This window comes from Bactrocera neohumeralis, chromosome 3 (assembly GCF_024586455.1).
Source record: "Bactrocera neohumeralis isolate Rockhampton chromosome 3, APGP_CSIRO_Bneo_wtdbg2-racon-allhic-juicebox.fasta_v2, whole genome shotgun sequence".
Lineage (NCBI taxonomy): Eukaryota > Metazoa > Arthropoda > Insecta > Diptera > Tephritidae > Bactrocera > Bactrocera neohumeralis.
The window spans coordinates 37,314,935-37,330,444 of record NC_065920.1 but is presented as its reverse complement, the minus strand read 5'-3'; the positions used below and the strand labels follow the sequence as shown (position 1 = coordinate 37,330,444).

At 35.9% G+C, this 15,510-nt stretch overlaps 1 protein-coding gene and 2 long non-coding RNA genes across 5 annotated transcripts in view; 1 reads left to right on the top strand and 2 right to left on the bottom strand.

Moving 5' to 3' along the window:
- Positions 1–724: 724 nt before the first annotated feature.
- On the top strand, positions 725–2,397 carry LOC126753492 (uncharacterized). Its single transcript, XR_007666148.1, has 2 exons — positions 725–1,229; positions 1,288–2,397. It is a non-coding gene; the product is annotated as an uncharacterized LOC126753492 (long non-coding RNA).
- Positions 2,398–2,404: 7 nt separating this feature from the next.
- LOC126753438 (ATP-binding cassette sub-family G member 4) overlaps positions 2,405–15,510 on the bottom strand; it is a 31,407-nt gene continuing 18,301 nt past the window's right edge. For all 3 annotated transcript variants that reach the window (XM_050464908.1, XM_050464907.1, XM_050464906.1), the window contains exons 3-11: positions 10,504–10,674; positions 10,200–10,336; positions 9,984–10,129; positions 9,671–9,909; positions 9,115–9,525; positions 8,940–9,040; positions 8,716–8,871; positions 2,673–2,878; positions 2,405–2,600 (exon numbers count right to left, since the gene is read on the bottom strand). In XM_050464908.1, coding sequence (XP_050320865.1) covers positions 2,459–2,600; positions 2,673–2,878; positions 8,716–8,871; positions 8,940–9,040; positions 9,115–9,525; positions 9,671–9,909; positions 9,984–10,129; positions 10,200–10,336; positions 10,504–10,674 — 1,709 coding nt within the window. In that variant the 3' untranslated portion in view covers positions 2,405–2,458. The remainder of the gene's footprint in view (positions 2,601–2,672; positions 2,879–8,715; positions 8,872–8,939; positions 9,041–9,114; positions 9,526–9,670; positions 9,910–9,983; positions 10,130–10,199; positions 10,337–10,503; positions 10,675–15,510) is intronic.
- On the bottom strand, positions 4,036–8,706 carry LOC126753497 (uncharacterized). The gene is made up of 2 exons (XR_007666155.1): positions 8,419–8,706; positions 4,036–8,365 (listed from the first exon to the last, which is right to left on the bottom strand). It is a non-coding gene; the product is annotated as an uncharacterized LOC126753497 (long non-coding RNA).

Here is a 15,510-nt window from a genome sequence, read left to right as displayed (position 1 = left end):
ATAAAGACATATTACGTCGTTAAATTGTTGAGGAAGGTAAGTTTTAAATAGATTTTATAATTTTTATTTAAATTATAAAGTTTTGTTACAGTTTTTTTTGTTGAAAATGTATGCAGAAGGTGCGTCAATTCACAATAGCCATGCATAATAGTCATTCACAATAAATTGACCGAATCAGCCGTTCATATATCACTAGATTCTGCAATGGGTGCTCTCGTGTCCTTGTATATTTCGGTATAGTATTTTCGCAATCTGCAATCTTGCAAGAGCAAGAGAATACCCCTATATACATATTTATGTTTAAATAATTCGGACAAGATTTTATTTGTAAATATGTACATATGTATTTAATACATGTGCGGATAAAAAGATATTTATGTGTAAACAATATACGTATGCTGTAATGCTGCAGCTGCTCCTAAATTGTTCTTTCACAGTTTGCAAAATGGCTTACTTTTCTTGATTGTCCATTTCTTTATTTTGTCTTGGTTGTTTTTGTAAAACACTGACATACACTGAAGAGCAAAACTGGAACAAAAATTTCATAAATGAACTTTGATGTACTGTATTGCATAGATGGATTATTTGTTTTATTATTTAATTTAATATCTCGTTTTTAGGTGGGTTGAATTACCCTGTGACTAAAAAAATTGCAGGAAATTATGTGGCAAGGCCTAAAAAAAATAAAAAGTATGGCACTATATTGTTCCAGTTTTGCACCCACTAAGTAAACATTGGAATTAAATATTCAAATTGAAATTTCTGACACAAATTTTTATTTCCTTATTGTGTTACGGTAAAATTCGTTTACAATGCGTGGTGTAAGTGAAGAAATTAAAAGAAAAGTTGAAAGATATTTCTCTGCTGGGCACTCTGCCAGCGATATTGGCAAGGAGCTCAAAATCAGCCATACAATGGTTTTGCGGATAGAAAAGAAAGCAACCTGGAAAGGCTAACATGCAATAAGGGTGGGAGACCCAAAAAAATTCAAATTCGTGAAGCTAGACATGTTGGACGACTTCTTATATCCAATAAATTGACTACTCCAAAGCAAGGACTACCGCTTTTAACGCAAAATGTTAGTGTCTGGACATTGCGTCGCGCGTTGAAAGATGCTGGTTACAAAGCAAAAGAGAAAAAGAAGAGACCCGCTTTAATAAAAAACATGTTTCTGCCCGAAAGGATTTCCTGCACGCCACGAATACTGGACGTGTGATGACTGGAAACGAGTAATTGTAAATGTTAATTATTTGTGGGCAGTCTTTAATTTTTTTGAACTCCTTTAAGGTTATTTGCTCTTGGTACTGGTCAAACACCTCAGGACCACTTCAACCCCATCAAGTAAAGCAAACTATAAAGTTTGGAGGAGGATGTTTAATGATTCGGGGGCGTATTACGCAGTATGGAGTTGGTCCTATTGTGAAAATCGATGGAAAGATGAAAAAGAAACAATATTTGGACATTTTAAAAACAAATTTGCCGATTGCTATGGATATGGACAATGATCCTAAGCACTCTTCGAAATTAGTGCAAAATTGGTTGAAATCGCAAAGTTTTTCAACAATGAGGTGGCTTGCGCAAAGCCCAGATATGAACCCCATAGAGAACTTATGGAGTTTTTTGAAACGGCAACTGGCAAATTACCCGAATCCTCCAAAAGGCATGCAGGAGCTTTGGGAGCGCGTCGAGGACGAGTGGTACTCAATTTCTCCAGATTTCTTAGAAAAATTGTATGAGAGCATGCCGCGAAGACTGAATGCGTTAAAAAAGTTGAAAGGATTGTGGACGGACTACTAAACTAAAGGAGAAAATAAAATTTTTTGTAAGGGTGCAAAAGTGGAACAATGGAGTTTTGCCACATTTTTGTTATTTTTTTTTTTGTTTCGCGAGTGAATTTGTCACATTTTTTATAGTTATAGTGTATTTTAAACCTGTATAAAATTAATATATTAACATTTTTTTTACAAAAAGATATTATGTATGCTTGCAATTTATTGCATCAAAGTTCATTTATGTAATTATTGTTCCAGTTTTGCTCTTCAGTGTATATACAGATGTATTTGATACAAACTCAACCAAAGAAGTTAAATTTAATATTTTATACTATATGATTTTCATCCAGTTTCACACTATCGGAGAGGGTAACGAAAAGGTTTCCTTATTTGTTTTCATTATATTGCTTTCATTATAAACAAATTAGAAAAACGTATTTATTGTAAACAAAAACATGTTTTTATTTAAACTTATTTGATTTGAATCACATTATGTAATTATTTTGTTACAAGTCTTTGAACATAATATTTAAACACCAACATTTGCATACAATATGTAAACAGTACAAAAAGTCATAATCAGATATTCTATAAAATACATACTTATATATTATATTTTCAAATACTTGAAATCGTTTTAATAAATGGTTTCCTAAATTTATTCGTAGTTTCATAAACATTACACATTATTTTACTGAATTTATTTTCGCTTTAAGAACAACAAAGGCCACTATTCTGAAAGCTATGGTAATAACACACAGGGCCATGAAATCATTCCAAAATTGATCACCACGCATTGTGATCTCTTCCAGGAATTTCTTCGGATATCTGCATTATAAGAAATTGGAAATATTTTGAGTGAAATACATTATTTCAGATTTCTGGTTTTATATAACTCACCGATAATGGCAGTAAGGCGCTTCATTACAGTCCAACACACCACGTCCTTGACCATAAATGGCACCAACAAAGCCTTCCAAACCATATCTAAGGTAAGATATATGGCTGCCCCATTTCAAATAGCTGGGTAAATCTCGAAGTGTTACCCCAAAACCAGCAAACATCATCATCGGAATAGTCAGAACAGGTGCTAAGAAAGTTCCATTCTATGGTGAAAAAATTAAAAAAAAGAAAAAAAAAACATAGTAACATAAATACACTCAGTATATAAATACATAACAGCTAAATATTTAAGCATGAGAAATATTTTATATCAGAAAACACCACTTATATTAACATTTCCAGCTCAAGGTTTTCAAATTAAGTTTCACCCTACAAGTACAGAACATAAGACCATCATAATTAAAATTACTTTTTTTGAAATGCTCGCTATCGCGAAAATACTAATCTGCAAGACGTTAAGCATATGCGTGTTTTCCATTCGAAATGTGAGTACTCTTGTACGAATGTTTGATTCGTCATCAAACTGGCAAACGCAACGGACAAACAATATTAGTTCATAGCGCTATAATTTAAATTCACAAAACAAATTATTTTATTAAGGAAAGATGAAAACCTAAAGGTAAGTTCAAAATTTATGAGAAAAGAACATAAAAAGGGAAACATTTGAGCACAAACACTAAGGATTTATTTAGAACAAAATTTGAATTTACAACATTAGAACTGCAAATGTCAGAAATTGAACAACGCAACCAAACATAAACATATTGAATTTCAATAATAGTTTCTATATGCTGTATTAATGCGGATTTATTTCAATGGCATTAAAGTGTGATAGTTATTTTTTTAATATCAAACTTATAATCATATTTGCATTTACTACAATCCGTATTCCTTTTATATATTTAACTTTCACAACTAATTTAAAACACAACGAAATTTATTTTTTTCACTTTTTTTATATAACGGTACTATTCAGAACTACTAAAAGCGCAATTAATCAATAACTAATTACGCTAGAGACATTAACCCATTCTACCCCGAGGAAAGGCATGAGAGGGCTTTATCAGAGCCAGTGTGAAAATTGGACGAGGGGATTTTAGGTGAAATCACATTGGTATCCGACCGACCGATTTTGACTAAATTTAGTACATAGCATTCTTCTTCTATATCTATATCAGTGTGAAAATGGGCGAAATCGGTGTACAACAACGCCTAGTTCCCATATAGCATAATTTAAAGTTTCTCTTGATTCTTTCACTCCGGCTGACTTTGCGCCATGTGATTGGTGTTTGTATGTGAGGTACATTAATGAAACCCAGAGAACATTTTTTTGGTATGTGGCATGATATGTGACACCCCCCCATCTATGAACGAGTCGGCATTTTCGGCCGTTTTAATATCATAACTAAAAATTTGAAAGTTCATTTCGGCAATTCCAGTAAGAGTTGCCAAGTACCCGGAAATTTGTTGTCAAAACTTATTGAATATTTTTAAGATTTTCATCAAAATATATTATTGCACATTAATTTTTAGGTCATATCCATTGCGAATTCACTAGCCGGCATTTATGAAAATTCTAACTTCAGTAAAACGCAATAAATAGCTCTATAATTGCGGAAGCAAGCTTAAAAAGACACCTTTTCGTAATTTCCACGAGGATTATTAAAACACTACAATGTTCGAATAACAGTGGTTGAATATATTTTTTTTTAAGTTCGAATTTTAAGTTAGTAATGAATTTACTATCGATCGTCATTCTTTCAAAAGTCGATTATCTCCTAATTTACTTTTATAGGTGCAATATTTTAATTCACAAGAAACTCGTTCTGTTTAAATTGACGAAGGAGATTATGATTAGTTTATCATATCGTCTCATATATGTATGTATACAGCAATGTTAAAAATTCAAATCAATATGTACAATACTTATTTGAGAATAAAATAATGAATTATGCTATTATGTTGTAAAACTTCTCCGTAATACCTTATCAGAAATGAAGATATCCTTATTTTATATATATTTATAAACATATATGTACATTAAATCGGCAAATTCTTGAAATGAGTCGGCATTTCAAAGGGACTCACCCCCCCATGATCTGGATCCTCGCGACGCCCCTGATTTCACATCTGGAAGTATTTCCCTGGCTTTGATTCCTGCTAGTTGCAAGAGTATAAAATATTCGGTTGCACCCGAGCTTAGTCCTTTCTTACTTGTTTTTCATTGTATTTAGTTATGTTTACAATTTCAACATGGGAAGATATACGCAAGAACAACGTTTACATATTATTCAATTTTATTATCAAAATAATCGATCTCCAATATCTAACAAAATAATCTTCTTCGAAGAGGCTCACTTTCATCTAAATGGTGCGGTAAATAAACAAAACTGTCGATTCTGATGAGACGAAAATCCACACATTATTCATGAACAACCATTACATTCACCTAAATTCACAGTTTGGTGATGGCACCGTTACTGTCAAATGAGAGCGGTATAGATCAATGACAACCAAGTTTTTATGGTCGCAATCGGAAGAAATTGATATTGAGGATACAAGCCACACAGCACGTGCAACAATCGAATTATTGTGAGAAAAGTACCCGAAAATTCAATTCACCGATTTCGTTCCTGCAAAAGAAATCGTGGAGGCCATTTTAATGATGTTATATTCAAAACTTAATAATATCGATTGTACTTCACACTAAATAAAAAAAAACATTTGAATTTCTTTAATAAATAGTGCATTTTTTTCGTATCACTTTTATTGGAAACCCCCATATATTGAGTAATCGAAAAGGTCTTTTCGCATTTTGTCAATAGATGTCGTTGCAGTCGTATGTATATCTCCAAAGGTAAGATTTTAAGCTTCATTTAACAAAAAAATCAGGGAAGTTGAAAAAAAGTTACAGCTGTATAAAAATGAATGAAAATAATGAAGAAATTCGTTATAGTTTGAAATTTTTGTATAAAAAAGTGAAAAATGCCACGCAAGCCACCAATGAAATTTATGAAGATAACGGAGACGATGCTGTATCAGTTTAAGAAATTTAAGAATCTGCCTCAAATGCAAACAGTACATCGAGGTAGCTTTTTCCAATTATTGTTGAAATAGTAGTTTAAAGGCCCAGTTAGTTAGATTATGTAGGGAACAGTTAAGGAATAGTTAGTTTGGGGAACCGGCAGAACCTCTTTCATTAGTTTGTAGTAAAGTTCCACAGTTAGATGCTTGTATTAGGTTTATAAATAGTAATCGCCGTAGAAATGGTCGACGATATGACAATTTTTTTAAAACGATAGATTTGGGTGTATTTTTTTGTCGCCAGTTGGTTATCGTCACTTAAATCACCAATCATCAGATTTTCCATCCGAAAGTACTTGGTACTTTGCCATTCACTTGAGTGTGTTCAGAAACGATTCTTTCATATGTGGCTCAAGCAGTTCACGACTTCCGGTCTTAGACCAAGTATCCTCTGGGTAGCCAAAGAACGTCCGTTTGAAGATGAGCTAAAGTGAGAAGGCAAAATATCTTTCCCCAGGGTTGTGCGCTGAACTCGCCACGTAAAAAACGCCCCCAATGAATAGAAGAAAACAGCCTGCTGTTGTAAAGTAGGCTATGACCGCGTGGGCGGTGTCTACGCCAGTAAAGAAAAATGCCATTTTGTTTGCGAACAGTACACCAATTTTCAGAATTTCACTAATTTGTTAGAAGTTTCAGCGTCACGGCCTTTTCTTAATGTTAAAGGCAAGAAAATATATTTTTTACGGTAGCCTTTTTAGTACAATGAAACCTTTTTGTGTTGTGAAAATTGTGACCCAAAAATAGTTATAGCCATTTTCATTAGATTAAGAATTTATTTTTTAACAAGTTTAAATTTTCTGGTTACAATAAGCGAATTTACAATGCAGAAGCAATCAAATTAGAAAGTAAAATTAGAATTTGGGATTTGTACTATGTATGTATATGTATATACATTCTTCTTCTTCTTAATTGGCGTAGACACCGCTTACGCGATTATAGCCGAGTTAACAACAGCGCGCCAGTCGTTTCTTCTTTTCGCTACGTGGCGCCAATTGGATATTCCAAGCGAAGCCAGGTCCTTCTCCACTTGGTCCTTCCAACGGAGTGGAGGTCTTCCTCTTCCTCTGCTTCCCCCGGCGGGTACTGCGTCGAATACTTTCAGAGCTGGAGTGTTTTCGTCCATCCGGACAACATGACCTAGCCAGCGTAGCCGCTGTCTTTTAATTCGCTGAACTATGTCGATGTCGTCGTATATCTCGTACAGCTCATCGTTCCATCGAATGCGGTATTCGCCGTGGCTAACGCGCAAAGGTCCATAAATCTTTCGCAGAACTTTTCTCTCGAAAACTCGCAACGTCGACTCATCCGTTGTTGACATCGTCCAAGACTCTACACACTATATAGCAGGACGGGAATTATGAGTGACTTATAGAGTTTGGTCTTTGTTTGTCGAGAGAGAACTTTGCTTCTCAATTGCCTACTCAGTCCGAAGTAACACCTGTTGGCAAGAGTTATTCTGCGTTGGATTTCTAGGCTGACATTGTTGGTGGTGTTTACGCTGGTTCCAAGATAGACGAAATTATCTACAACTTCAAAGTTATGACTGTCAACAGTGACGTGAGTGCCAAGTCGCGAGCGCGACGACTGTTTGTTTGATGACAGGAGATATTTCGTCTTGCCCTCGTTCACTACCAGACCCATTTCTTTTGCTTCCTTGTCCAGCCTGGAGAAAGCAGAACTAACGGCGCGGGTGTTGAGGCCGATGATATCAATATCATCGGCATACGTCAGCAGCTGTACACTCTTATAGAAGATGGTACCTTCTCTATTTAGTTCTGCGGCTCAAACTATTTTCTCCAAAAGCAGGTTGAAGAAGTCGCACGATAGGGAATCGCCTTGTCTGAAACCTCGTTTGGTATCGAACGGCTCGGAGAGGTCCTTCCCGATCCTGACGGAGCTTTTTGTGTTACTCAACGTCAGTTTACACAGCCGTATAAGTTTTGCGGGGATACCAAATTCAAACATCGCGGCATAAAGGCAGCTCCTTTTCGTGCTGTCGAAAGCAGCTTTGAAATCGACGAAGAGGTGGTGTGTGTCGATTCTCCTTTCTCGGGTCTTTTCTAAGATTTGGCGCATGGTGAATATCTGGTCGGTTGTTGATTTGCCAGGTCTAAAGCCACACTGATAAGGTCCAATTAGTTTGTTGACGGTGGGCCTTAATCTTTCACACAATACGCTCGATAGAACCTTATATGCGATGTTGAGGAGGCTAATCCCAAGGTAGATGGCTGCCAGTAGGGATGGTAAACTCGATTCCGATTCTACTCGAGAATCGAGTTTTCTCGTAGAATAATCGATTTTTCGAATGTCAAGAATCGATTCTTAATCGACTTCGACTACTGAAGATCGATTCCGAAAATGTTGCCTCAGAATGACACACCCTAATATACATATATTATAACTGTTATATTTTTATAGTTTTGTTAAATGAATTGTTGTCTTTTTGTTTTCTAGTTACATGTATATGTTAATGAATTGTTATTGTTTTGTTTCTTTTTTTATATAAATAACTAACTGAGCGAAACTAACTTGGATAACGCACCATTTTGCATACCTCCTGGGTGGTATTATAATTTGAATGCCCAAAAATTATTATTTTGGTCGATCTGGAAAATGGAAAATGTTATATAAAAAAACCTAATTTTTGAGGCGCTCTCACACTGGAATAAGCTGGGCATCCTTTTATCCCTGTACCTTACTTTTGCTCTTCATTACTCTTCGCAACGCTTTACATGATAACCCCTTTAATTTCTACATTATTTCATACCACTGAGCATCAATTTTTCCTGAGTTTAGTAAACTGTTTTCGATTAGTCGAATTCCTCTCTCACGATTTTTGCAAAGATTTTATGTCCTAGTTTAATAGCTCTCTTAAATTATCTTAAATGTTTACGTAGTTAAACGCAAAAGATTATTTTTTTAATATATTTATGTAGTTTTTTTGTTATAAACTTACCACAACACTAAACCAAGCGCCAATCATCAGCCCAAAACTTTGACCAACGAATACAGTCAGCAAACTCATAGCAAAGAACATCCAAAATCGTTCCCACTCCATTGGTTGATAACTCCACAGATATATAATAACAGTAAAAAGTAAACAGCCAACAACCTATGGAAATAATAGGATAATTATTATTTAATATCTTTATATAAAAAAATAAAAAAAAGAGTTCTTACCGAAATGGGCAGATCGATTAATGTGATTGACGTGTAGTAAGCCTTTAGGGAATACCAGCGATTAAAGTGTTCTTTCAACAATATTGACATCTCTATTGGGACTAAAATTATACATAAAAAATAAAAAAAAATATGTTCACAACAAATTTGATGAGATTTCAAAACATTCACTTACATGTTAATACAGTTAACATCATCGTTGTCATCGAATGATGGATTAATATGGCAAATAGTAAGTTATAATTGTCTAAAACTCTCGAGCCCTCACGGCCGGAGCCGGCGTATAATGAACCCAGAATGATGGCAACAAACACATTTACAGCTATGCGCAAATGAGTCAAGGTTGTATCACGCTTAGCCTTTACATATCCCCGATGCAGTAATACCGATAATTGATTGATATAGCTCGTATCCTCCAAAGAACGTTTTTTTGATTTTCTCGGAATCGGATATTTTCGAATTAATGTTTCTGCGCGTAATATAGAACTTGGGTCGTCAAACCACGCTAGACTACTACCATTCTCGGCTGCTGATTTCAAGATATCAACTTTATCGTTTCCATATTCTCCGCATGCTAATTCTATAACTAAAAACAAAAAACAAGACAACGCATATGTGTTGGATAAAACTCTTACTCATCGATTAATAACAGTGAATTGTAAAAAATATTTATGACAGTAATATTGCATTTATTTGGCTAGTTTATGTGTTTGTACTGTTTTAGAACTTACTGTAATCAGCAGGATTGTGGTAAACAGGACATGGCAAATCGACAGTCTGTAAGAATGGCACTAATTTTTCTGTACTGCCTTGGTAGACACAATTACCGGACGATAGTACGTATACTTGATCGAAGATTTGGAATAATTTGGCTGTTGGTTGATGAATTGTACAAATAATGGTTCTACCCTGTTGCGCTAACTTCTTGCATAATTCCAATACTTTGGTGCAGGAACTGCTGTCCAGACCACTGTATATGTTAAACCAAAAAGTATTTTAAATTATTGGAGTTTTTTTTTGGTATTACATTTCTTGTGATCTTACGTTGTCGGTTCGTCAAGGAACATTACTGTTGGATTGTTTATCAATTCCATTGCAATAGAGAGCCTCTTCTTTTGTCCTCCGGATAGACGCATAGTCATTGTTTGGTCATGTTCGTACAAGCCCAGCAGCAACAGAATGTCTTCGATCTACGTGTGAAGAAGGCAGTTATAAAATTAAAAAAAAAACTGAGAAACCTTCTTATATGCTCTTACTAACCCTTCCTTCCTTCTCCTCATAACTCACATTTGAGCCCAATTTTAAATCTGCTGCTATATGCATATTCTCGTTTACTGTTAATAACGGCTGAAGGCGATCATCTTGTGTTATGTAACAGGACATTCGACGGAATGAAGCTAATAATTAAATAGATTATACATTGCACCTATTAACTACGTATTATTCGTCAATTGCAACTAAAAATAAAATGGACTATAGTTCCAAACATGTTTTTAATATTATGTGACAATTCCTTTTTACCAAGCAGGACAGAATATCTATGACATTTTTGAAATTTACTTACGCAAGTCTCGTCTACGACCGTTCAGGAGTATAGAACCATCTACACCTGTTGTTTTAAAGCCAGATAACGCATCCAGTAATGTGGACTTTCCCGCACCAGAAGGGCCCATTATCGCAATTAGCTGACTGCCAGGAAATTTTCCGCCGACATTATGTAAAATCTCCTTTTCTCCTGAAAATGGGTTAAATTTTTTTGTTGTTTTCAATATTTAAAATTAATTTATTATAATAATATTGATTTTGTTAATCCTTATATTAATGTAGAGGAATTTAGAACTACAGGAAAGAGTTTGCAAGAGGCTTGTGCTACTGACCGACAACAAATGTCTGAATAATAAATAGTCAAGCCCATTGCAAGAAAAAAAATTAGTCCGACATGCGTGAGTACGAAAAGCTTGACAATATGGCAATGCTCGACAATTCTACGAAAAAATTCGGCGACTAACAGAAGGTTTCAAGATCGGAACATACTCTTGTAGAACCCCCAGCGGTGATCTAGTGACTGATGCCTAGAACATACTAAAATTATGGAGGGAACACTTCTTCAGCTTGCTGAGTGGCAGTGAAAGCATAACACCTGAAGATGCTGAACCCAATTCCCCAATCGATAACGATGACAACTACCGTGGGATAAGCCTTCTCGACCTTACCAGTGTGGCATTAGGCCTGGAAAATCAACAACTGATCAGATATTCACCAAGCACCAAATCTTGGAAAAGACCCGTGAAAAGAAAATCGACACAACACCTCTTCGTCGATTTTAAAGCTGCTTTTGACAGCACGAAAAGGAGCTGCCTCTTTGCCGTTGTCTGAATTTAGTATCCCAGCAAAACTAATACAGTCGTGTATATTGACTCCGTGCGGTTCGATACCAAACGTGGTTTCGGACAAGGCGACTGCCTTTCGTGCGACTTCTTCAATCTACTCTTGAAGAAAATAATTCGAGCTGCAGAACTAAATAGAAAATGTACCATCTTCTATAAGAGTGTATGGGCGTACGCCGGTGATATTGATATCATTGGCCTCAACAACCGGCCCGTAAGTTCTGCTTTCTCTTGAATGGATACAGAAGCAAAGCAAAAGAGTCTGGTAGTGAACGAAGGCAAGACGAAATATCTCTTTTCATCAAACAAACAGTCGTCACACTCGCGACTAAGCTCCCACGTCATTGTTAACTGTCATGACTTCAAAGTCGTAGATAATTTCGTCTATCTTCGAACTAGCACCAACAACAACGTCCGCCTCGAAGCTTACCGTAGAATAACTCTGGCCAACAGATGCTACGTCGGACTGAGCAGGCAATTGAGAAGTAAAGATATCTCTCAACGAACAAAGAGCAAATTCTACAAGTCACTCATTATCCCCGTCCTGCTATATGGTGCAGAGGCATAGACGATGACATCATCTGATGAGTCGAATTTCGAGAGGTTCTGCGGAAGATTTATGGAAGATTTGAAGTCGATGGAACGCTGAGCTGTACGAGATATACGATGACATTGTATAGTTCAGCGAACTAAGAGACAGCGGCTATCCTGGCTGGGTAATTTCGTCCGAATGCTCTGAGAGTATGACACAGTTTCTGCCGGGGGAAGGAGATGAAAAGGAAGAGCTCCACTCCGTTGGAAAGACCAGGTGGAAAAGGACCTGGACACTTGGAATCTCCAATTGGCGCCAAACAACGAAAAAGAAGAACAACTGGCGCGCTGTTGGAAACTCGGCTATAACGGCGTAAGCGGTGTCTACGCTAATAAAGGAAAAGAAGAATTCGATTGCAAACACTCTCACAATATATATATTGTTGCCTTCACATGCTGTTCAAAAAGCTATACCATATATCGAAATCAAACTCTTTTGAAACTATTTTAGATATAATACATATATGTATGTAACTAGAATTTCGGAAATTTTTTGAATAAGTTATCTAAAGTAATGGGATGTGAATGGATTTTTTTTACCTTGAGGTGCTCAATTAATGTCGTATTTGCTCTGCTTTTCTTTTTAAATTTCTTGGTGTATTGATTGATCCCACCCATTTTCCCACTGTCAGAGGAGGTGCTGAGGAGGTGATTTATGCTCACCGAAGATGGCTAGTGGGAGTTTTAAACTGAGTTTACCCGTTTCTACCAGGTAAGGTTCTCTCTCAACTTAAGAGCAGGTTTGGAGAAATGTATGTTAAACCAATTATGGGTTCAAATTTTAAAACCACAAATGCCTCTTATGTGATTTTCGTCGAATAGAATTACAGTTTTGTATCTTATTGTGAAGTTTAGTTATCGTACTTTATAAATTTTTGATTAATAGCACTTTGTGGGCGTAGCGATGGCTGATTCCGTCCATCTATTATCAACCTTCTCATGGTCCCAAGAAACATTTGTGTTAGAGCTGCAAAACGATCGATAGTGATCAATAGTTTTCTTTTAGCCCTATCGATAGTTTACTTACTTATCAACGATTTCTACAAAATTGCAAAATTTCACTTAATAAAGCTACATAATGATATAGTCTGGTAATACAAAATGTATAATATTATTTTGAATAACATCCCCACAAGTCACGGCTACGGAAACTCTAATACATTGAAGGAATTAACGCGGACACTAATACACACACCGTGGAACTTATAAGTCCAAAACACAAGAAAGGGATGAATCACACGTAAACAAAAGTTTCGGTTTGAATCGCCAATTGGGTCTTTAAAAACTCATAGAAACTTTAACAGAATTTTCTAATTGTACTGTTGGGTAATTAACCGTTAGGTGGCTTATAGTAGCCTCAAAATCATGTTTTCATTCTTGGCTTGGCATGAGGTTTCAAACTCGTAAGAACAATTTATAAAATAATATACAAATGATTAAATTTAATTATTTTTTACACTTTAATTAGGTGTTGGATGCGTTAGAAGAATTTGAAAAAGTTATCCACACATGCAGCCGGAATTAAGATTTTTTGACACAAGAGTATTATTGAGGAATGAGGTACTTTTCATAACTATCGAAACTGTTGAGTGCTGTTTGATTATCGGTTTGCAGATCTACTCATCAGAGAGCCAAGCTTAATCAAAATATATAGATTTATGTTTTACTCAAGTTTTCGCATGCATGGACGGACAAATCCGGTTTTCATCTCGTCTCGTCATCCTGATCATTTATATTCATATACATAACTCTAATAGATATAGAATCCAGGGATACAAACAACCGTTAGGTGAACAAAACTATTAGAGCGACATTTGGCGAGAATATATCAAGCTCGAGATAGTTACACCATTTATAACCAATCATATAAGTAAATATTGAAATGTATTTATTTATTACTTTCAGAAAGAGTTACATGCATTGCATTCATACTTTTACATACCTACATACACGTCAAGGCATTAGATTATTTACATTCAATACACATACATATATACATACATATAATAGTTTAAATGCAATTTAAAGTAATAGATCTCGAACCTTAATGGAAGTAATTAACAAACTCACTATTTGCGGATTAATTTATCTCAAAGTTCAGAAGATCAATGCTAATATGTTTGGATTTAGAATTCACTTATAATAGAAAATACATGTATGTACATACCCATACATACATATGTATACTGTTAATAAATCTATACTAGTATGTTCGCAATGAACTATGTAATACAGTGAAATCCCTCATAACAGAAGTTTGGGTGTAACTTGAAAGAATCAGAGCCAGCGGTATACCTTAAGGTCCAAAACGTAATCAGAGGATCAGAATCCAAGCAATTATATATAGATACATACACATATATGTATGTACATATCTAACTCATACACGGACCGACATATTCGACAAAAGAAAAAAAGGAAAATCGAAATAAAACCTTATACGTACCATATGTAGTAATTTGGAAGTTGGGGGTACCCGATTTTATCTATTATTGCCACATACCAATAAAATGTTCACTAAGATTCATTAAGGTACTTTTCATACCATTAGCAATCATATGGATTAAATGTTAAGATGTTATAAGTCTGCTATTAGGGAGGGTGGTCAATTTTTCGACCAATTTTATCTCTCTATCATTTTCATTGCGATAACTCACATGTGCGATATAAAGTTACCTGGGAGTTCGAAAATCATTTTGTTAGGTATATGGGAGGCAAGGGAAGTATTAGCACTATTCTACCCATTTTTGACACACAGACATATTATTGTCAGGAAAAGATTATCCTTGAATTTCAATTATATATCTCACACATTGACCGATATTCGCGGTAAAAAGAGAACTATAGGTCCTAGGGTCCAAATTTTCGGAAGCTTAGGGTTTGGAGGATGAAGTCATGTGTAGAAATTCACGCAAGTGAGGAAAGTTCTCTGATCACTTGGGAGTGGCCAAAAACGGCAAACGAATTAATGATTACCATTTGAGGGCATGCACCTGGAATGTCCGGTCCCTTAGTTGGGAAGGTGCCGCTGTCCAGCTGGTTGATGTCCTCGTGGAAATAAAGGCTGATATCACCGTCCAAGAAATGCGATGGACGGGACAAGGACTGAGGCGAGTAGGTCCTTGTGGCATTTACTACAGCCGTATAAAGGAGCGCAAGTTTGGTGTGGGATTCGTGGTGGGAAATTCACCAAGCTACATGGCTGTCTCCGGATCGAAAAGCCACCAACCAGATCGATCATGTTGTGATAAACGGTGTTTTAGACGTGCGTACGCCCCATCGACTTGGACCAGTATCTTGTTGTAGCCAAGATATGCAGTCGCCTCTGTGCAGCAAAAAAAGCACATCAACAAACACAACGAAGGTTCGACGTCGAGAAACTGCAATAACAACAGACAGCCGAACGATTTTTGATTCGACTTGCACATCTCTGAGAGCATTCGTCAACAACTCGGTATAAGGGAACTATGGGACTGCATTTCAAGCTCCTTACGTACAGTTGCAGTCGAAATCATTGAGAGAAGCCGACATTCGTGAGTACGAAGAACTTGAAAACATGGCAACGCTCGAAAATTCTACGAAAAGATGCGGCG